This window comes from Branchiostoma floridae, chromosome 3 (assembly GCF_000003815.2).
Source record: "Branchiostoma floridae strain S238N-H82 chromosome 3, Bfl_VNyyK, whole genome shotgun sequence".
NCBI lineage: Eukaryota > Metazoa > Chordata > Leptocardii > Amphioxiformes > Branchiostomatidae > Branchiostoma > Branchiostoma floridae.
The window spans coordinates 19,406,554-19,427,736 of NC_049981.1; the positions used below are offsets into that span (position 1 = coordinate 19,406,554).

At 40.3% G+C, this 21,183-nt stretch overlaps 3 protein-coding genes across 3 annotated transcripts; all 3 read right to left on the reverse strand.

Moving 5' to 3' along the window:
- Nucleotides 1-1,719: 1,719 nt before the first annotated feature.
- On the reverse strand, nt 1,720-7,569 carry LOC118411259. Its single transcript, XM_035813424.1, has 8 exons — nt 6,536-7,569; nt 5,332-5,372; nt 4,451-4,588; nt 3,913-4,009; nt 3,383-3,420; nt 2,914-2,973; nt 2,410-2,475; nt 1,720-2,074 (listed from the first exon to the last, which is right to left on the reverse strand). The coding sequence occupies exons 1-8, from the start codon at nt 6,591-6,593 to the stop codon at nt 1,973-1,975; spliced, it is 600 nt and encodes a 199-aa protein (XP_035669317.1). The 5' UTR covers nt 6,594-7,569; the 3' UTR covers nt 1,720-1,972.
- A 157-nt stretch (nt 7,570-7,726) lies between these two features.
- On the reverse strand, nt 7,727-12,398 carry LOC118411258 (cathepsin D-like). Its single transcript, XM_035813423.1, has 10 exons — nt 12,380-12,398; nt 12,196-12,266; nt 11,587-11,740; nt 11,099-11,216; nt 10,566-10,684; nt 10,076-10,275; nt 9,688-9,810; nt 9,025-9,166; nt 8,717-8,815; nt 7,727-8,192 (listed from the first exon to the last, which is right to left on the reverse strand). The coding sequence occupies exons 2-10, from the start codon at nt 12,252-12,254 to the stop codon at nt 8,028-8,030; spliced, it is 1,179 nt and encodes a 392-aa protein (XP_035669316.1). The 5' UTR covers nt 12,255-12,266; nt 12,380-12,398; the 3' UTR covers nt 7,727-8,027.
- A 1,196-nt stretch (nt 12,399-13,594) lies between these two features.
- LOC118411257 (F-box only protein 7-like) lies at nt 13,595-19,475 on the reverse strand. The gene is made up of 10 exons (XM_035813422.1): nt 19,218-19,475; nt 18,404-18,538; nt 17,373-18,060; nt 16,759-16,921; nt 16,547-16,627; nt 16,056-16,145; nt 15,858-15,910; nt 15,256-15,379; nt 14,998-15,035; nt 13,595-14,842 (listed from the first exon to the last, which is right to left on the reverse strand). The coding sequence occupies exons 1-10, from the start codon at nt 19,445-19,447 to the stop codon at nt 14,471-14,473; spliced, it is 1,974 nt and encodes a 657-aa protein (XP_035669315.1). The 5' UTR covers nt 19,448-19,475; the 3' UTR covers nt 13,595-14,470.
- Nucleotides 19,476-21,183: the final 1,708 nt, after the last annotated feature.

A 21,183-nucleotide genomic window follows, 5' to 3' on the forward strand; every position in this document is an offset into this window, starting at 1 on the left:
CGGCTAATTGATTTACACACAGGTGGCCAGAGTTTCTACGAGGGACGCGTAAGAGCGTTGGAATTAAGCAGAAAATCCCCCGATAATTCAATTTGAAATGTTTTTTAGGCAAAAATGATAACGGGATCCCGTAAGTAAATATCCCATGCACTATCATACCAAGTTTCGGGTACTTTGGACTTAAAACCAGGGCACAGGAGGCAAAAACATACAGTTTTGGTCAGAAAATCGCAAAAGAAGTTAAATAAAATCATTTTAAAGACATTTATTTAAAAAAAGGAAAAAACGTCCGGGGGTATTGACCCTCTCTACCATTGTGCCAAGTTTCAGGTCATTCGGTCCAGAAACGACGGAGAAAACGTGTTTTGAAGAATTGACAGGAGAAAGAAGAAAGAAGAAACATTACGAATATAATATATTTCACCATACCTATGGTATGGCTGAAATATAAAAATGCTCCATGTCACATGTGTATGCACTGTTCAGGAATACGAGCGATCGCTGTTGTTGTTTACATCCGGGGTATTCGACGGCTGGTGCCTACCAGAGCATCAGTAGATTGGATCAAGATTTGATATCTAAACTAGCAGATGAAATCACTGGTTTATATCTTTTGCCAAACACCTGCTTTTTGCCTACCACTGCGCCCCCGTGACATCATTGTGATCGCTCGTATGGCTGTGTTTACTTGTGTAGGTGTTCAGTACCAAGGACAGGTATGCTCACTTATGGGTGTATGGTTTGTACAATGTAAGGTATGTTACTATGTGTAGTAAGCAGCATCGAAGCATGGGTACTTTGGATAACAAAATATACTAACTTGATATCAATACCACCTATGTAGTTTAATTAGTATAGTACCATGTATCTTTGCACGCAGATGGATAAAGAGTTGGAGCAACAAGATATGATGATGATGCCAACAGTCATTGTAATTAAGTCAATTTATTACCGTCAACAAGAAGGCTATGGTATTGGTAATGACTGTATATATGTGAATGAACAGCATAACTCCAAAAGGCCCGGATATATTGTACTGATACTTGGTATGTGAGTAGGGCTTGGTGAGGCCTTGAAATGATTATATTTTGTGCCCTCTGGTGGCTTGTTACAGCACTGCAGCAGAATTTCCAATTTTGATATCCAGAATTCTAGACGTGCTATGATCATGATTTTTAGTAAGAGAGACAAAGGGTAACTTTCTCGATACAACATGGCTTTCTTCCCAGCGCACCACACATATACATGCATGTTTTTCTCGCATTTTGTAAGTTGATTTTGCAATCTGCAGTATTTGTTAAGTGTTGAATACACAGTTACTTGTATGTACTACTAGGTGTGATATTAAGTTGATTGACTAGTTACTGATACATTTTCTAGATATATGTTGATTAAATACACAGTTATTCATGTATACTTCTAGGTATGATATGTTGATTGAGTACATAGTAACACACGTTACTTGTTTATACTTCTGGTATGATATATATTGGTTAAATACATAGCTACATTTTGCACTTATATATGCTTCTAGGTATGATAAATGTTGGTTAAATAAATAGTTTCTTATACTTACTTCTAGGTATGATATATGCTGGTAACCTTAAAGTAATATCACCAGATGCTACATATGCACCTTGTGGCATACAGTTGATATTTTACTGCTTTTCCTCAAGATAACTATATATATGGTTCCCTAAGATAGTTTCCTATAGTTTCCTAAAAGGTAAATAGCTGACTTTGCATGAACTTAACAGTATAACGTTATTTGTTTAAGCATTGAGATATTATACGTATTCTACATTTACTTATGCATGCATGCGCTAACACATTTAGAATCACGTTTGGACATCATTGTGGCCACAGGCGTGAGCAACATTAAAGATGTTCTCTTACACATTCCTGCCAGCTTGTTCTGCATAAAGCATGGCCAAGTTGAGGATTTACTGGCCAGATGCGTCATGAGCGCCATCTATTGGCCAGGTATGATGGCATTGCAGATGCCTGCTGGGGTCACTTCAATTTGCAGATCTGTGATAAGGTTCAGCACGAACTCGTTGACCAGCTCCGCACACTGTGGGTGTGGGAAAAGACACATAACAACAAGACCATAGAATGTCCAGGACAAAAGAAACCAAAATTGGAAATTCTGCTGCAGCACCAAAGAGGCCGCCTGGAGGCTCGAACGAGATCTAATTGACTCAAAATGTAGTTTTTGGCTGGCTAACTCCTCTGGTGAGTTATCTGTCAATTTGCAGAATTTTTACTATTTTCCAGCGCCATGTGGAGCCTGGTAGAGGCTACAAAACTGTGATTGTACATAGATTCTGGTTGTGAATAAAGAATGTTGTTATAAGGTGATTTTCCAGACTAATGAAATCATTCATGGGTGTGATTAAGGAAACTTACCTGGGATTGGAAGTTAGGCAGCGGAATGAGATTGCAGAGGCCAGTGCTGGCATTGGCGATCACAGTCTATGGTAAAGAAAAAAAAGTTTTGATGTAACGTTAACATTAGAGATTCAACTCTTGCAATTTTTAACTATTCTTGTTTATGGTTGTTTTTGTTGTAAACAAGATTATAAAAAGGCTGAGAGATTGATGTAAATGACTGTTTTTGTTACAAAAATGGGCAATTAAATATTGCTTCTGTCTTGTGGAGTGAAGGAGACTTAAATGTAGGAATACCCTTTATTATTATTCTTTCGTTCAGAAACTTTTGGAGTGCCTAGTGGCACATTGGGCAGCACGTTTACTTGCTGTTTTGTAGCAGGGTATACTTTTACATGGAGTGGTTGCTTTTTCAAGCCCTTCCCCTTTAACAACGGACCACCATTGTCAACTTGGAACCAGGAGGACAATGTGACGCTGTTTACAATTGCCCCTCTACCCGTACGTAAAATTCTATCTTACCTCATGATCCACCAGCAGAAACTCGACCAAGGACAGGACAGTACGGCATATGACACCTTTCTGTTTGCGTGAAAAAATAAAAAGACATAGAGAGGAAATCGTATTTCTAATGTCAGATAGTGTCAGTGCCTAGTGTCATATAGGGCAGCAAGTTTCCTTACTGCTTCAGTAGCAGGGTAGATTATTGATACAGGGAAGGGTTACTAGCCCTTTACCTTCAACATGCTCACAGCACCTCCTCGAACACAAGATCCCCTTTTTACGTCCTTCTGAAAGATGGGTACAGCCCAAAGCGAGATGCCCTAGCCAGGAATGTAACCTGGGTCTCTCAATTATCAACTAAATGGAACAAGGAGCCCACCTGTGAGATTGCTATCAGTTGAGCTACATGGACATCCCTTGGGGGAAAATTAAGTGGGACCAAAAAAAACTCAAGAGAAGTTCAAGATATTAAACAGTGTCAACATACAAATGAACCCAGCTTGACCTCCTTGGTGACTCCATTGCCTGAAATCAAATACAATTGCATGGAGTCATTTCGTGGTTTTATTTTGTGCGTTTGTATCTAGAAAATGTGGTTGCTTAGCTATGTGGTTGTACAACAGTGCAAAAGACTGATAAGAAATTATAACAGGACTGTGGAAAGCTCAGCTGAATGAAATGTTAACAAAGATCAATCTGTGGATACATATTTTAATGAAGCTAATGTAGAATTGTGCATGCTTATATCACTGTTTTAATGATTGTGAGCAAGTGCATTTTAAAGTGCATATGGTGCAACAGTTTAAACACATGTCAGTTTGTAAGCTAGATGTGCAATATTGTTAGTTCCTGTCAATGATTTTTAACCTTAAAGTTTGTAAATCAAAGATGTAATTCAGTGTTTCACTGTGATATTCCAATAAGTGAATTGAATCTTGAATTTAACATACAGGCCAAAGCTTACTAAGCTCCTAAAGTAGATGATGTTTATATACATTTTTACAGGTTGATTTGTACCTGTATAGTTGCGGGGGTGATACAGCGCCTTGGGTTGCAGTTTGCTGTAAATGAAGTCATTCATGTCGGACACTGATGCCTTCACCTCGTGATCACACTGCAGGGTGGGAAAATTACATTCCGTAAAAGGCCAACACACGGAATAAACATAAATGTTCTATAGAAAAACAATGATCACTTAAACAACAGCAAACCAAAATTTAAGCTAGTCTATACCAGACTCCATACGTCATTGTAAAAGTAGTAGCAATTTGACAGTTAGACAGTGGTACTAAATATTATGTACATCCAGGCTATGTCCATGGTACTGAATTTCATTATTTGTTTAGTACGTCCATGCAAGGAGCTTTTGTGGTACTGACTATCATATTTTTTTATATCCTGGCTATGTCCATGGTACTGAAACATGTGTTTTGTGTTGTTAACATTGTCTTTTAGGTGTGGGAGGGCAATGAGTAAGGGTGTTTACACACCTGTTTTGCACCTTTCACATTGTGATGAATTCAAATAAAAGAATGAAATAAACATTGTAACTAACAAAGGCATGTATATCCTCTGACACATCCTTGTTCTTAGAGTAGACGCCGTGGCAGGCTTCCTTCAGAGTAGAGAAGATGAAGTCTTGCACCGAGTCCTTCATGAGGTACGTACGCACCGCCTCCACAGCAGCGAAGCACTGTGGACAAATGGTTGGGGTTAGATTATGAAGCGATGGTAAGACTGTACTGATTTGATCCAGATACATGTTGTAGCTTCCATGATAAACACAAGTTAGGAAGGAGCATAGCAGGAAGATCATTCTAACAAGCAAAAGTTGCTGATATAGAGTACATATGTTATTAATAAGAGTTTGGAAAGATGCCTATGGTATATGATAGGGCTGGGTATCGGTACAGCGTACCGGTACAAAACCGGTTTTTCTTATTGGACCGGTCCAGAAAAACCGGACCTGAAAAAATTAGGTGGACCGGATGTTGGACCGATTAGAAAATTAACAGATTATTTTATCGGGCATTCACACGTTTTGGCGCTTGCAGGTGGAAGAAAATAACAAGAGTGAAGTAGAGTAGAGTTTATAGTAATTTCTACCAAGTTTTACAGCCAATCGTACAGGTGCAGTTAGCGTTGTAGGATTTTAAAACGCCAGTGTAAGTCTAATACTCCACCAAACAGATTTCTTTATAGTGAAATGGACCATTGGTATGAGTCATACTGAATCAGGTCCAGGTTCAGGTCCGGACCTGGACCTGATCCTTTGGACCTGAACCGGACCTGGACCTGAATTTTCTGTACCGGTACCCACCCCTAGTATATGACTATGCCTTATGCTGCTTGCTATACTGGAAAATACAATCAGCAAACATCATAGTTACAGGCAAAATGATTATTACTTGCACCACTGTGATCAGGATACCTTACCTCTTCCCCTTTGGATCCACTAGACGAACAAAAGCCATTCACTGAAAAAAAAAGAATGTTGATATTAAGAAAACTACCTCGTCAGGTTTGGTGATCATGTGCTCATCATTTGCCCAAAAGTGTGAGTAAGACACCCGATTACTGCTTTGTAAAGCTATCTAACATTGCGGTAGCCATTATTGTGTGGTTCCCATTATCGTTGACCCCCTTTTTTTCTGATCTATGTTATGCAAGAGCCACATTTCCAAACCAGGGCCCGTATGGGCTGTTTGTGGGAACGAAAAATAAAAGTGTGTATTAAGAGACATATGGAATGTTTGTCCATCACTAATTCTTTTTAAAAGTTTTGCATGTTTTGGTATCTTTTATACTTTTTGTACCTGCAAACTGCCCAGTTTACAAATGTGGCCCAAGCATTATTCAGGCGGAGAGCAAGGAAGAATCAACTGGTTCCCCTAGCACAAGTCTTTGTCATACCCGGTAGTACAAATTAAACATACAGTATTAAATAGGCAGAGAAAAAGTTACAGACCATGCATTGACACATTAGTTCTGTCCACAGGCTAGTTTTAAAGAAAGATGGCATTTTGAATGAATCGGACAATGATAAGAACTGCTATGTTAGAGTGCACAAGTTTGCTTGGTGCTGTTATCCAAACACACGGACTGTGATTGTTGTCCCTCCCACACAAGGATGTCACAGGCTGACATCTTCCTCTTGAGTTGCTTGGAGTGTCAGATTTAACTCGTCAGTTTTTCCCACGTTCCCAATCTTTTCTGCTAATATTACTCTAAGGCACAACTTATGCAACACAATTTTACTGTGGAAAAGTACAAAATGTGGACTCATGCTCTGACATACAGACAGATTTTACGACAAAAAATGTTCTAATCAACTGTACTTTTGTACTTTCTAATACTTTTGTACTTTGTATTAGACTAATTTGTCATTGAATGAGCAATAACACTTGAATTACCACATGCCAGAGCTACAAGTTAACTGTTTTCCATTTTATTGAGAAAGACTTGCAAACAACATATGAACATATGCATGAAGAAAGTTAATCGTCATGCCAATAAGTCTGAGGTTCCTTATGTAATACCACCCGATACCTGATTCAACAGAAATAGTGCAGGTATATTTCCATCGATTATAAGAAATTGATAACTGACGAATTTAGATCAAAGTTGTTTTCCAACTCACCAGAGTTTCCAGCAAGCACCACAATCAAGAAGCAGAAGACTGGACCTGAAAATGCCATGTTGAACGGTGAAGAGCTTTCAGTGTTGCACAAACGCAGCTTACTGGACAGAAGGAACAGGTGGAAATGATTACGTCTTCGTCACAAGACTGGAACCTGCCAAGTGGACTCGCAGTGATCATTGGATGGGGGCTGGCCACGTGACCCTCGGTGTATATGACCTTTTTTGGAAAAAGAATGACGACTTTTCAAGTGGGGGGCACATTATGTAAAAGTTAATGGGTAATAAATACTGCTACAAATGCAAATTCATACTCAACTGTCCTTTTTGAGCAGCCAAAGGTGTTCCAATAAGAAAATGTCCAGCCTTGAATGCTTGGGTTTTTGCTTCTACACATTATGTTGTGTAGCAACAACTGAATAAAACATCATTACTTATGAAACAAGAAAGAAAAAAACTATTTTCCTTCAGAAAGGGTGAGTTGGAGCTGTGGGAGATACTGTAAAAGGGGAAATGTTTACAGTGATTCTATTTATTCAGTAGGGAAATATGGAGTGTTTGTGGTGGTTTTAAGTTCTAAGTTCTTCCAGGAAGGGTTTTGAAAGGGAAATCTTTGCTGCAGTTTCATGTTTGTGGGGAAGAGGTCACCATGAAAAAACACAAACTATAAGTTAAACATTACACTTTGCATTTTTAAGTTAAAGTTAAGTTAAACATATACTAAAAGTGAACAATTTTACAGTAATTAAAATTGTCAAAATTTTTTTTGGTCTCTTTATCTCATGTGCACTGTTTGGATGTTAAATTTTCTTTCAAGATATACCAGTCATCGTGCATTTTTGTCCCTTCAATATATTGCAATTCGCATTCAATGTGTATGTGTCCAGTGTGACTTCAAGCCTTGTCCATTTTGTTCCCTGACAGACCTACTCTCCAAGCAGAGGTTAGGCTCTGTTTTTTGCCATTTATTGTTAGGCCTGGGCCTAAGCCGCGAGACATAAAGAAAATGGTACAAAATAGAAAGCCTGATAAAAACGCCTAAAAAAAAGCAAAAAACAGTCAGAGTCTAACCTCTGCTTGGAGAGTAGGACAGACCATTGTGTAACACAGTCTTGCAGCATAAATAACTGATTCAACCTTACTGTTAATCCCACAGTTCTGAACTGTATCAACAGGCACCAGGCAGCACTAGTACTTCTCCAATCAAGTGTTTATTTGTCAAACATCATCAGGAGCACATGGTAACACACTGCAGATTTTGGAATCCATATATGTAAGATACTTGACTATATGTATCTGAAATGTTCAAGTAAACTTAGGAGTAAGCTGTGTGCTTGCTCAATCTTCAGTCCAAATCTGTTACGTCATCATTATTTACTACAGTTTCATAACCTCACTGGTCGTGTGTCATGACGTAAGGCCTCTGAGGTGACCAAACGACTAGGAACAGATTCTAACAAAACATACAGTGCCCTGGGTACGTGGTTGGTGAACTACTTCGCCCGAGCGAAGCCGACCCGATTGTTGCCTCGGTCAAACTCGGTGTAATACTGGCCGATAAAGACATCTCCCAGGATCCATAGCGGTCCCCTTGGGTTGGGGATGTCCATAGGCATAAAGCCCACCAGACAGATCTGTGTGGTGGGGGTGGCTTGCTCCTGGACACCAATAACAATAACAACAGTATTAGAATATGACATTCTAGGTGCATGTTGAGGCACAATCAGCCTATTGCTAATTTAAATACTAAGTATCCATGACTGGACAAATGCGACTGAATCTCTCTTCACATTCAACTTCTGTCTTTCAACTCTTCAAAACCCCTGACATTATGCATTCAAACTTGATTTTGCAATGGGTGCTCTAACATGATACCAATTTACACAGATATTGATAAGCGCTTTATTTTGTGCACGGATATAAAGTCTTAAAATTGTAACATAATGTTGACTACCGTCACAGATAAACTTACATTCAAAGATATTTTTGTTGTATAGTTTATTGCAAAGCCGACTGCTAAATAAAATAAATATCTACAAAGAAACAAAATATAGACATGTTGATATAGACCCCCAAAAAATTAAGATATATCCCACAAAATGAAATTCACTCAACAAAACAAAATGTAAGAAAAATAATGTTACAAATCAGTTCTGGCTTTGAATTTGCAACAAATTGTCACCTTAACAGTGTACTCCTGCCCTGTCAAGTTGAACAACTTGTCACCAAACTGGAAAGACACAACAGGAAGGCTGTCCAGTCTGCCACAGTCTACCAAGTACTGTAGGTAGTAGGAGGAACAATATTGTTGGTGTGAGCAGAACATTGGTACATGAAACAAGTGATATAAGGCAGTGAATGGCAGCTAGAGCTGGTCTTTGTGTTTTATTGAAAAGCTGTCAAAATATTCTACTGTTCTTCACACTAAAGAAATTTAGAAATGTTCTGATAAAATCTGGCTCATTTATAGTTAGAAGGAAAATAACAGGCCTGTCCAGGATTTATCTGCTGTGATCCTACGGCAGCCTGGAGCTTGTGTATCTCCTCTGATGGTCCTGCGATCAGAGAGGTGCCCGTGTCTACAATAGCCTGGCACCCTCCTGCACACAGCTTCTGGTCGCCTACATGTACGCTGGGAGAAGAAAATCTTTCTTTAAGGCTATATCTTTGAGACATTGTGACTTGCATTGACCTGATCATGAAGATCCATACCAACGTCGCACTATCGAGAAAAAAAGCATGTCGATATCATTAATTTATTGGAAAAATTGGTAAAATAAGTAGGTACATAATTCAGATTGGCTAACGGTAACCCAAAAGCAAACTTCCAACATCTTAAAGTCCTGCAACTCCAAAATGCAACATTTCCTGATTGTCTTTATCAGTAACGATATTATTGTTTAATGAACCGTAAAATATTTGAACCAAACCCACATCAATCCAATGTTATTGAACATCATAACCCTTCAAGATCATACTTCTAGCTCTTAATGCATGTCTCCAGGATATTGAATTGAATGTAATTGTACATAATAAAAAATGCTGTTTCATGCAATTAATAATGTTGTCATAAACACTTTAGATTCACAAGATAAAAACTTTTCCACACTACTTGTCCTCAGGATTGAATAATAGTTTGGCTAGCTTGCTCACCCGTCCATGTTCAGCTGCCAGTACCCCTGGTATGACACAGGTATGTACGTGAAGTTGCCGGTGTAGTAGGTGGGGTCAGAACCGCCAAGCAGCAACTCTCCTCCTGGTGCCCTCGAGGGGTCCCTGTGGTATTGAAAAGGTTTGTGTCAAAACCACACAGGGTATGATATATGAGAGACATAGCAGCAGCATATGTGTGGATATCTAGCTCAGGTCCGTGCATGATGGTGTGTACCTGACGTATTACATCTTCAGCTGTTTTTGCAGACATAACGTTATATCAAACATCATATCCATGCAAGTGAACAATGTTCAAGTATCGAATTTGAGGAAAGGCCAGGTTGATGACAGGTATATTGTTGAAGGTACTATCTTATTTACAACAGACCTGTCCAGGTAAAAGGAGAAGACGTTCTTGTCCACCAGTTTTTGGTCCATGATCATGTCAAACACCGGCCGGATGTGGTCCACAGCAATCTGTGGGTAGGCCAGACCCAGGATGCCATCAAATTTACCAGTGGCAAAAGCCGAGCCTGGTTCATTGGTAGCTTCTCCAAACGTCTGGTTCTTGATGACAATAGAGCCAATCTGGGAAGGGGGAGGCGAGAGGGATCAGAGCTACAATAAAAAGTAATCATAATCCTGAGAAAAAAAACCTTTTAACGTTACACATAACGTAACAATGTACATTGCAATGTCCTTACCAACAAGCTTGCAGTCAGTCCCCTAACCCGTCTCAAGTTGAGAATACTTAAAGCCTATGTCATCATTGTGACGAGTCTGCATATTTATTTCTCACGGACATTTACCCTTGACCTGCAAATGCGCAAATGTTATTTTATGAAAGGGCTTAATATTGAGGTTCCTGGACAGCTCACCATTACAACGTCTTGACTGAGAAAGCCCGAGAGACTGCCGCTGCCATATGTGATCTTTAGTGGCCGTCCATCCGCTTTGTAGGTACAGGACTTGCTGTGGTTGTACCTTTGATGGTTTGCTGGGATAAAAAACAACAATCATGGTGAAGATGTCAAGCATATAGCAATGCTAGAAAATTCAGAAACAATTGAGAAAATTTTACAGAATGACTGAACTTTTAAAATTCAGGGTAACAAGATTTGTTTATTCACAACTGCATATTTGCAAGGGCAGACGTTTTGGTGACCCTCTGTCACCTTCCTCCTTGCAGTAATGACTCAGAATATACTAGTACGCACTACTGCTGGATGCTGTCAATGCTGCAGTGTAACAAATGCAGTTCCATCTGCATGATACACACGCCTCCATCTTAACTTCATTTCCAGTAATCACCTTGCATCAAATTTAGAGCAGCACTGATGTATCTTCTGGTCCTCTACCTTTCTTCTTTATCTGTTAATAGTTTTTATAATCTTTAAGCATGATATCTTACAACATGCAGCACCCTCACACTTGACCGACGGCACCCACAAGTTGGAAGAGCCGGTGTCAAAAATGACGTTGAAGTCCTGAGGTGGGGTTCCAAGGGAGATCACTCCATAATATTGGACCTGAAAGGCATTTTTATTCACAGTATATATGAAGGTTCATAACAGTCATGTGAAGGTTCATGGTCCCAAAACAAAACACGTCTGGACATGTATTAAGAATGGTCCAAACAAGAACAGTTAAGGGTTTTCACCTTTGACAATATTGCCAACAAGACATTTTGCTGTGCAAATGTAGTTGGGACTTCGAACATCCAGATTGTGTGAGAATGTTGTTTCCTGATTAGCAAACATGAACAGAGTTGAAAACATGAAACAAAATTACTTTTAAAGGGACCTTTATATATCTGTGAACATGTCCCTTAAGGGGTGATGTCTGCCACCTTTAAAGGCTTTTGTCTGTGTTGTATCTCGTACTGCTTGTTGTACGTACGTCCATGAAGTTCTTCAGACTCTCTGGGGTTGTGCCGTTGGGAGGTGCTGAGTTTTCCAGTACGATGTTGTTGGGGACAGCATTAGAACAAGGATCTTTGTCAGAAGTACTGTTTATACGTCGATGAAAGGAACCAGTCTTCCATAGTTGAATCCTGAATGAAGGTGACAACATTTATGTCTGTTTCAATGAAGTTAAAGTTGACATGACAGCACAATTACAGTTTAAACACTTTTACGGATCCAGCTGCTTATGCACAGGTCAAAGGTGAAGATCGTTGAGATGTAAACAAAACATAAATTGGGACATTGTTCTGTAAACTGACCTATGGAGGCCATAGTACCTAGACATGTATTAGCATGGTCCATACTAAATTCACCTTTGACCTGCATATGAGCATGTGCAGCTGGGTCAATGAATGGGCTTATTACAACGAAATGAAGAAAATTAGATGACCCACTGAATATTGTAAACAGCTGATAAACAGATTAGGTAGAATTGCAAAATTGTTTAGTACATCAAAACGCTCCATATTACAAACAGAAGATGCAAAGCTTTTTTACCCAACAGAGTTTTAAAAAAAAGTGCCAAGATGCGCAGTATTCTCACCTTTCGAGGCCACTGCAGAGCATGGCGCACATGAGGAAGATGTAAACTTGAGTCAGCATGGTTCTTTTCACCTGTCAGAAATGATAGAATACAAGGTTTGCAAAATTGCTTGTCAGACGATAACTCGAATGGCTGCTGGGCTAAATCGAGATTAAACACAGTTACAGTTGATTAGGAGGATTACAGTTATTAAAGCAGTTGGGTAGATTTTGGAAACGTTCAGACTTTTCTGGTTGCATCAAAGAACTTTCCTCGGCGCAAGGACCTTGGTCGGTGCCACCTGTTGTTCAGCAGGTTTTAACCCAAAGCTATCAACAGATATGCAATTTTTACGTTAGTGAAGATGTTTTAGAGAGGCCGATAGTTGAGACAAAATCAAGACAAAGTTTATGCTTACGAGTAAATTTGCTCATGCTGTTTTAATTACGCTACAGGAGCTATTAAACGTTGTCTTGCTCGGGTGGTAGGGCCGGGGCCCAAGTGCCGAAAGTTCGACACGTATGCCTCATTTTTCCATGTGTGTGGTTGAACGTTGATCTAACGTTAATGAATATATAAGTAAAACACCCTGGTTGATTTAATAAGGTTCTTTGATTTACCATCATACACATAGTAATTGGCACCAGGTTAATATTTTCTAAAATGTTGTCATTTCAATGAGAACCTTTGAAGTGGGTAAAATTTGGGGCTTATACTCAACAAAAATACCTAATTTTTTATAAAGGAATAGCAACAGAAACGTTTCATTTCAACACGAGTCGTCCTGTGAGCAGAGTTAATTCTCCGTCACACCGAGGAAATGGCCCGTAAAAACATACCTGTATCGATACCAGGAGTGACTCCCACTACAACTGTCGGCTTACAGCTTCAGACTCCGGTTTCAACGTCTGGAGACTTCGTTTGATACGGAGGAGAGTTGAAATCGTCTGGTGCTGCGGTCTCATCAACGTATCGACGCGTATGTGTCAGGCATGGGAAACACGTGATAGGCAGCTGGGAAATGCCGTAAGCTGATCTTGTTAGGACTATCCCATTTAATATTTAAAGGCCGCTTGTGTATTGATTGTGTCGTGATATCAAATATGAAGTGCAAACGCGCCTGGAAGCGCTCACGTCTTCAGACAGCTATAAGGACTAATAATATTGCGCTGGTGCTAATATTACAATATCAAGAGAAAAATCGAAATAAAAAAAAGTATTTTCGCCAAAATTGTTGCCCTGAAATGTCTAGAGAGAACGTCCTATAGATGGCTCTTTGTAGTTACATCCGTTGAAGATATATTTTTAAGTCCGTTGGATTATGTGCACACGTGCACACATGTGATGGCAACTCGTGAGTCAATGAGTCATCGGTTGATCGTTGTGACATTGGTAACGTTAAGTGACGGCAAAACAAAGAGTAAGACAGTGTCTTTATTTGGTACGCATGTACTGCAGCAGAACTTTTCTCGAGTTTTGTAAAACAACAGCTTTTCTGGAACTGCACGGACCTTTTTCTTTTAAACTTTAGAAGAGGCTACATTGTGTAACTCAAGACGGAGTTGATGAATGTTGACTTTACCTACTAGATTTTTATTTTAGAACCACGTCAATGCCGAAGGACATGTACATAGGAATTTGCTTTATATTTTACAAATCACAAAGATTGTACAAAGTACCACATTGCCAATTGGTAATTTCTACATCTCCTAGTTGATTATGAAACCATGCCATAACTACTTGACAGAGCTCTTATGCTCCTGCTGTTGATTTAACATGTAGTTGCTCTCATCTGCTGATGAACATACATTAGTTTATACATTTGAATAACCAGCATACTTATTTTATGTACTATGGCACTATGTTAATCTTCTGTCATGATCACTTTCAATGATATGTCAATTGTTCTCATGTACTTCAGATAGCTTTATTTAACACAAATTCAAAAAGGGTTGTTCACATATCCGCTAGATTACAGTGCATGATTGAACACATCTAATGGCAAACTGTGCAACAATCAGAAATATAGACGAGACGAAGGCTCTCATTGTCTGGGGACATACGTTATTGCTTTTTGATGTTAAATCTGCCAGCTTAAGCTAACAAAAATACATGAATTGCATGTCACATGAAGCTTAGATTTTTTTTTAATGGATGGGGTGAATTTTTTTCTGTCCTAACAAATAAATTTCCATTTTGGGACAGAGGGACAGGTTCTGGAGACATGCCTGGCTGTAACACAAACCATCTGCCTTTGTCCGAAGCTACAGAATCAGTTACAGAAGATTCTTTTGCACTAGAAGAATTTTGGCATGAAGCCGAACGATGGTGATGGTCCCATCCTCCCCCTGCCGTCTCTCATGCCTCGACCTGGGATCACTTGGTGTTCTGGTAGCGGACCAATGGGATCAAACCGCGGTCCCAGGGGAGAGGGTCTGATCGGCTGGGACGGGCCAAACCCCCTCCCCATCCCAGGGGGAAAGAAAGCCCCAGGCATCCCGGGGGGATATCTGTCATAATCTCCTCCGATGAAGCCAGGGGGATATGTTGGGGGGAAGGAGTGGGGAGGGGTGGGAATGGCCCAGGGGGGCGGTGGTGGGTGGAAGGAACGCTGGTGGCGCATCCACTCTCGGGCCTTCTTACGGTCTTGGTAGTGCTTCTTGTACAGCTGCAATGGAACAATCCATGCATTTAATAAGTCTTTTCTGTTTGTAAGTGCTATGAACTACTATGATATCAGTATGTATAGTTGATAATATAAAAAGTCATGAAACAAAGAATGAAAAATTTAAACTGCATGTAGTCTTCTAGTTCATTACTTACCTCTTTCCAATCCAGGGTTGATGTTTTGTTTTTGATATCTAAAAAATACAGTTGGACAAAATTTAGAATTGTTTCATGCCAATCTATTAATATATTTGTTACAATTCCATTGTTTCTTAATTCATTGATGAGAAAAGAATGGAAGGTCAAAATGCCAATTTAGCCAGGTAGAAAACCTAAAAATAATCCAAGAAATCCATTTTTTTAGAACTCAGTCCTACTGATGCAAATATCTGGAAACTGAAGCACCATTCTCACCTCCAAAGTCCCTGAGGTATCTGAATCTCCAGAGACTCTGGTCATTGGCAACACTGTGTAAGTCCTTACATACAGCAGACAGTCTGACCAGGCTTAACACATCCAGGTGCTGTAACACCATCAACTGGGGACAGATCAGATGGAGCAGGTTTAGTTTTTATATGGTCTAAAATTAAGCAAAGCCTATAATGGTTAAAAGAAAAGGATTTTAAGGCATACTCCAGACAAGTATCCTGTGTCCTGGTTCTGCTAATGATATATTTCTGAATCCCCAAACATTAAGGTATCGGCAACTTCTCATTGAAGTTGAACTAGGCAGCAGTTGCAATATACAGGACCAATATTCTGATACCTCTCTAAGTACCCTCCAGTCCAGATAAATTACAGTCAGGTGTAACATATTACATGTACATGTATATTGTGAACAACCATTGGACAAACTGATGCTGAGTAATTTAGTTAAAAAGTTAACATATACATTTGTATATGTATCTATTTATTGTTGTCAATCTACCATTTAAATGGCTGAACAAGTCACAGTGGGAGCATTTCCCAATTGCTCTTGCCATGGATACTATGGACACTTTCAAACTCCAACTCACCTGAATTTCTGCGGACAAGGCCAGAAGACCATGCAGTGCAGGGAGCCCCAGTACTATAAAAAAAGTCAAATTTGTTTAAATCTCATTCTGGGCCAAACAACCTAACTGTTATGACACAATCACACCTACATATAAAAGATACTAGCTTAGCAGCTGATGTTGCTCTTAGAATACTACGTAAGATAAGAAAATACTTACCCTGTCTCATGTCAGCCAGTAAGGGTTGAGCCACCGAATCCTTAAACACTTTAGACAACTGGGGAAGGTTCTTGTAGACTCTATCAGGGTCTGAAGAGCAATTTGGAATCAATTAGTAGTAAAAAAAACAGGGCTGTCTCCAGTTTTTCAGTCCCACTCATTGCTTAGAAGTCCATGTTGTGGATTTTCATTTTATATAATCTGTCATTTTAAGCTCACTACTTTTTCATTAGTTTTGTGTCATGAAGTTCAGATTTTTTTGACGGACATGGTGAAAGTTTTGTCCATCCTTACAGGCACATTTCCATGCCAGGATGAAGGGACGGGACTTGGAGACAGCCCTGGAAAAACATATTAAATGTTTATATACAATAATCAATCATCTTAAGCTAAAAATGTAACTGAGCATGGCAATTGGCCACTACAATCAACTTCAATCACAGAGTTAGTTTCAAAGATGATGATGATGATTAAAATGTAGTTCTTCTGACCTTGTACATTGTGAAATGTGAAACTGTCAGTCTTCAGCTGGACCTGGTGGTGCATGCTGGGATTACTCCCAGTAACCACACCTGTACATCAACATATCAAACACAAGTTATTAGCATTTTGCAGCTATGTTTAGCTGTTAAGCTTAATCAACATCAAAAGTCCCTATATCTATGTTGATTTGATCATATGGATGCCTACGTCTGCTACGTACCATGAACCATCAAGAGGGACCCCATAGGAACCATAGTGAGACCGCATGATGACCCCTCACAGGCCATGTGTCTGTAGGTCATCTTGTACATTCCTGGTGACTTCCACCCATTAGGAAGGGTAAAACCATTGATGCTCTCTTGGTCTTCTGGGGAAGATGGCTCCTGAGCATGAGAAAAATGGATGCATATAGATCAGTACTAGTACATACAAAACAAATGCCTGACCTCAACAATTCTAACAAAAATGTCAAAGAAATAGATATAATAATGTTCCAAGACATGAAAAATAAAGGGAAAGGTAAAAGAAGTCTGATAGCCATTTTGGCACCGTAAGGACAGTTGGTTGTTAAAAAACAGTGCCCTTTCCTATCCTTTCACTGTTTTCCAACTGAAATCAGGTGCCCATGTTTACACCAGGGTGGGGTGAAGAAAAGTGCATTTCCCAAGAACACAATGTCTAGCAAGGAATCTAACCCATAACATTTTTGTGTGTGTCTGTTAGCCTTGCCACTTGGTACTACAAAGGGGTCTGGTACCAGAAAGTTATTTTGAATCCAGAATCATTTTCTTGACAAACAACAGAAATATTTTTAATACCATCTTTCACTCTCACCTTTGCTGAAAATCCACTTTCCATCATAAGCACATGTAGCACCATACACAGCGCATCATGTCTGCTCTTCACATCATTGGCACGGTAGACTTGTTGTAGCACCAATGGCACAGAGTCCACCGTTGCTTCCCGACACAGCATTGGTTCTGAGGGGATCCCTCCCACCCCTGCACCCTCCATTGATAGGCTCACAGCTTCCTCTTCCTCAACATCCATCAGAACTTCTTTATCTTGCCCATCTCCATCATTGACTGCTGATTCTTCTGTGTCTACCACCACAGTTTCTTTCTCATCCTTGTTAACAGGGTTTTTTGATAAAGCTTTGTCTGGGTCTGCCTTTGTTGTGTCAGATTTGCTTGTGGCTAGTTTGGTATCATTGCCACAGCTTGCAGCATGTTCTGTTTGCTTAGTGTTATCTGTTTCTTTTCTCAGTCCACAAGCTTGTTCTGAGGAGGAATGATCCTGGCCTTGTGGCTGAGCTCTGTGATTGGTGGAAGGCTGGGGGTGTTCTGGTGAGGAAGGATGCTGCCCTTGTTGCTGAGTGTTGTGATTGGTTGAAGGCTGGTCAACAGATGCTAGTAGGATGTGGATGAGGTCTCCGGAGACAATACCGAGATCAGAAAGGGGTTTGTCATCACCAAGCAGTGCATCTCGACCATTCAGGCTTATCTCAAATGGCATGTCATCTCTGAAAATAAACAAAGCCTGAATCAATCAGTTTCAGTCCAGACCTTTTCTACTTTAAATATATCATAACTATATGAAAGAGAGAGCTACTCAAAGAAAAACTACTGATAATCTAGTCTCCTTCACAGAATCCCAGCAGTGCTGGCTTTTATTTTATGAGCAGAGTGCAGGTCCACAACTTTCAACATTAGCTAAGGTTCTCTTATGCAGGGAGACGGAGTATCTGTGTAGAATCTCCCGCTCCCTGCATTAGAGAACCTTAGCCAATGTTGATAATCACAAACCAGCACTCCCTGCCTCCCCCCCCCCCCCCAAAAAAAAGCTAGCACTACTAGACAACTTACCCGAGTCCATACTGCTCCCCCAGGACAGGAGCCAGCAGGGTTCTGAGCGTGCCCAGGGTGTGGCAGTCCTGTCCCACATCCACCCGGGTCTTCTGTCCACTGATCTTCACTCGTAGCTTCATTCTCACTCCTGTGCTGTATGTGTACATCATTATCATGATAGATTGTTATAAGAACTTTATGTCATATCGGATTGCAATAACTTTGGCCTATGAACTGTCATATAATTAGAGTGTTAATTCGGTAGATCATAGGGAGGTGTGGCTTGCATAAATTACCTTGAAAGTTGAGCACTGGTTGGTGACAAGTCATGGATTTGTGTGAGCAAAATTCCATAGGGGAGTAGTCATGCGAGTCAAGACCCTGCATCCCAGGTATGCGAAGTTAGTCTCTCTGTTAGTTGTTTAGATTGTTAGGTAAATCTATCGATAAAGTAAACATCGTGATAGAGTAAGGAATAAGGGAACAAACACGACAGTGGTCGAAGTGGCTTGGCACTATGTCGTCCAAACTGCGCACAGTGATAGACGCCAAGAGCCAAGCACCTAAACATTGCAACATCATAAATGTGATGTGCTAATGTGAGAAGAACAAAACGAGAAGACGAGACCGGGGAGGCGTGGTACCTCTAGAGTTGAGATGTTTTTCTTGTTCTTATTATTATGAAACAACAACGTCATGATTGAGCGACGGCAACCGCCCCCCTCCCCAACGCAGCAGGCTGGCTAAAATGCTCCATGAACGATGTAACAATTATTCTAACAGGTTAGAAACGAACAATATAACACTAGCGATCACTTTGAATTCTTCTTACCTCAAAGAATCGTCATATGCGGGAACTACGCAGACGTTTATTTTCTGATAGTCATTTCGGGTGTTGGCAGTCCGCCATCTTTGTGTCACGGGGTCAATGGCGCGGTCCACTTTTTCACAGGGGCGTCTGATGCATTGAAAGATGGATTGTAAATGCAACGTAACCATCATCTGTAGTGAACAAAGATATATATCTGTGATTGGTCTGAAAATGACATTTACTGCTAGCATGATGGAAAGTGTAAGGTCGGTGGTAGTCTGACAAACTAATAATGACGTCATAAATAGACGTAAACGCTTTCAACTTTGACCTTAGCGTCATTACCTGGTCACTACCATTACCAACATCATCATCACCATCTAGTAGTTCTACATCTGCAGTCGTGCAACTGACATCAGAAAATCTTTGTTTTCTTCTATTTGTTCAACTGTGCCTTGAATTTAGCAAGCTCCCTAAGCTACCTGGACATTTTGTGCCTGAGCTGAGGTCTGTCTCAGCCGTACTACTAAGTAGATTTGTCACGATAGTGTCGTCCTTTGCGGGCCTGGTAACGTCATCTACTGGAGCCCCATACTACAATCTCCAAGGTTTACACCATGTGAAACTCATTGATAGAATCAATGAACGTTCCGAAAAGTCACTGTTTATGCCAATGCACATTCTGTCAGAGTTCTGCCGCACAAGAAAACAAGCCCAGGGCTCTTAAAATCACCCTCAATGAAAACTTGCTTTATTTCAGAAGATTTCCTGCTATGGTGTTACGGAGGTCTGGGCCTTCTGTTACTACTAAATTTCTAGGTAGTACTCAGTAGTAGTAGCTTGATGAACTCTCAGAACTTATTTGTCGTTCAGCACCAAGGACAGGTACCGGCATGCAACGTTAAATCGGGTATCTCGCTGAACCGCACCAAATTGCGAACAGTCGCAAATTGGCGCCAATGTGCCGCCTTAAATCGCGCTTTTTCGAAAATTAAAAAAAAATCTCAATTACCAAGATGGCACAAATAGCTTTGTGATTCCCGGTGATGTCCAATCAAGTTATCTTGTATTGAAGCTGAGAATGTGACATTCCATGCATGTCCATGGCTCATCGTAGTTTCATATGCAAATGCGACATATGTCATGTCAGTGTGACCGCAAGGGAAAATTCGTACAAATTCGCAAATTTTCCAGCGCAAGTTGGCGTAGTCCAGTGATTCCCCTATTAGAGTGTTAAATCATAGAAATATTTTTCATGCATTCGTCCCTGCAGTACCAAAGTCACGACTAGTGCTATATATGTTTGTAAAATCGGGCCAATATCATCATAATCAACTTAAGGCGATGCAACAGTTTGACAAGCGTGCAGTGCACACATTCGTCTTCGGCTGCTCCCACGGAAGCACTGGAGTAAAACGCCATCCTGCGGCTCATGAATGAAAATCTCGTCTTACGGAGGATCCAAACTTAACATCCTACGTTCAGCAGCATCATAGGGCTCATGGCCATTACAATGCGCTAATGACGACAGGACTGTGAATACATGTAACGTTACATGTAATAAGTTTCTTTCTCCACTTCAAACCACGCATTCAGACTTGATTGCCTCGCATTCTTGCTGATTGGTGAATCCACCCACGTGATTGGTCAGTCTAATAAATGCGCGAAGATAATGATGTTCCTAGAATCTTGCACAGAAAATTCCCGGAAGGGTTGAAAACAACTGCTATTCGATAAAACACCCAGTTGAGCGTGAATTGTTGGCGTTAGCATTAATTACAAAGTTTGAAGAATGATATGAGGGCATGGTAGTGCCATATCCCTTTTCAGGATTGTTATCCACCATGTCTAGGGCATGATAATGGTAGGCGAAGCCAATTCCTCTCCCTCTACCCAAGGAGGTTTTCAACCTCCTTGCTCTACGGCATATTACCTCACTAGCCGAAGTCAGGTAGCCATTTTACATCTGGTGCCTTTTCCAAGGACG

Excerpts from the sequence above, each read along its gene's own strand:
- LOC118411259 (XM_035813424.1), bottom strand. The coding sequence starts at position 6,593 with ATGGCATTTTCAGGTCCAGTCTTCTGCTTCTTGATTGTGGTGCTTGCT. Across the intron at positions 5,373-6,535 it reads GGTGCTTGCTGGAAACTCTG|TGAATGGCTTTTGTTCGTCT; the intron begins GTGAGTTGGAAA and ends TTTTTTTTTCAG. Across the intron at positions 2,075-2,409 it reads TGCCTAACTTCCAATCCCAG|TGTGCGGAGCTGGTCAACGA; the intron begins GTAAGTTTCCTT and ends CCACACCCACAG.
- LOC118411258 (XM_035813423.1), bottom strand. The coding sequence starts at position 12,254 with ATGCTGACTCAAGTTTACATCTTCCTCATGTGCGCCATGCTCTGCAGT. Across the intron at positions 11,217-11,586 it reads GTCTGAAGAACTTCATGGAC|GTCCAATATTATGGAGTGAT; the intron begins GTACGTACAACA and ends AATGCCTTTCAG. Across the intron at positions 9,167-9,687 it reads TGGCAGCTGAACATGGACGG|CGTACATGTAGGCGACCAGA; the intron begins GTGAGCAAGCTA and ends TTCTTCTCCCAG.
- LOC118411257 (XM_035813422.1), bottom strand. The coding sequence starts at position 19,447 with ATGCTAGCAGTAAATGTCATTTTCAGACCAATCACAGATATATATCTT. Across the intron at positions 16,922-17,372 it reads AAAGTGGATTTTCAGCAAAG|GAGCCATCTTCCCCAGAAGA; the intron begins GTGAGAGTGAAA and ends TCTCATGCTCAG. Across the intron at positions 16,146-16,546 it reads CACATTTCACAATGTACAAG|ACCCTGATAGAGTCTACAAG; the intron begins GTCAGAAGAACT and ends ATTGCTCTTCAG.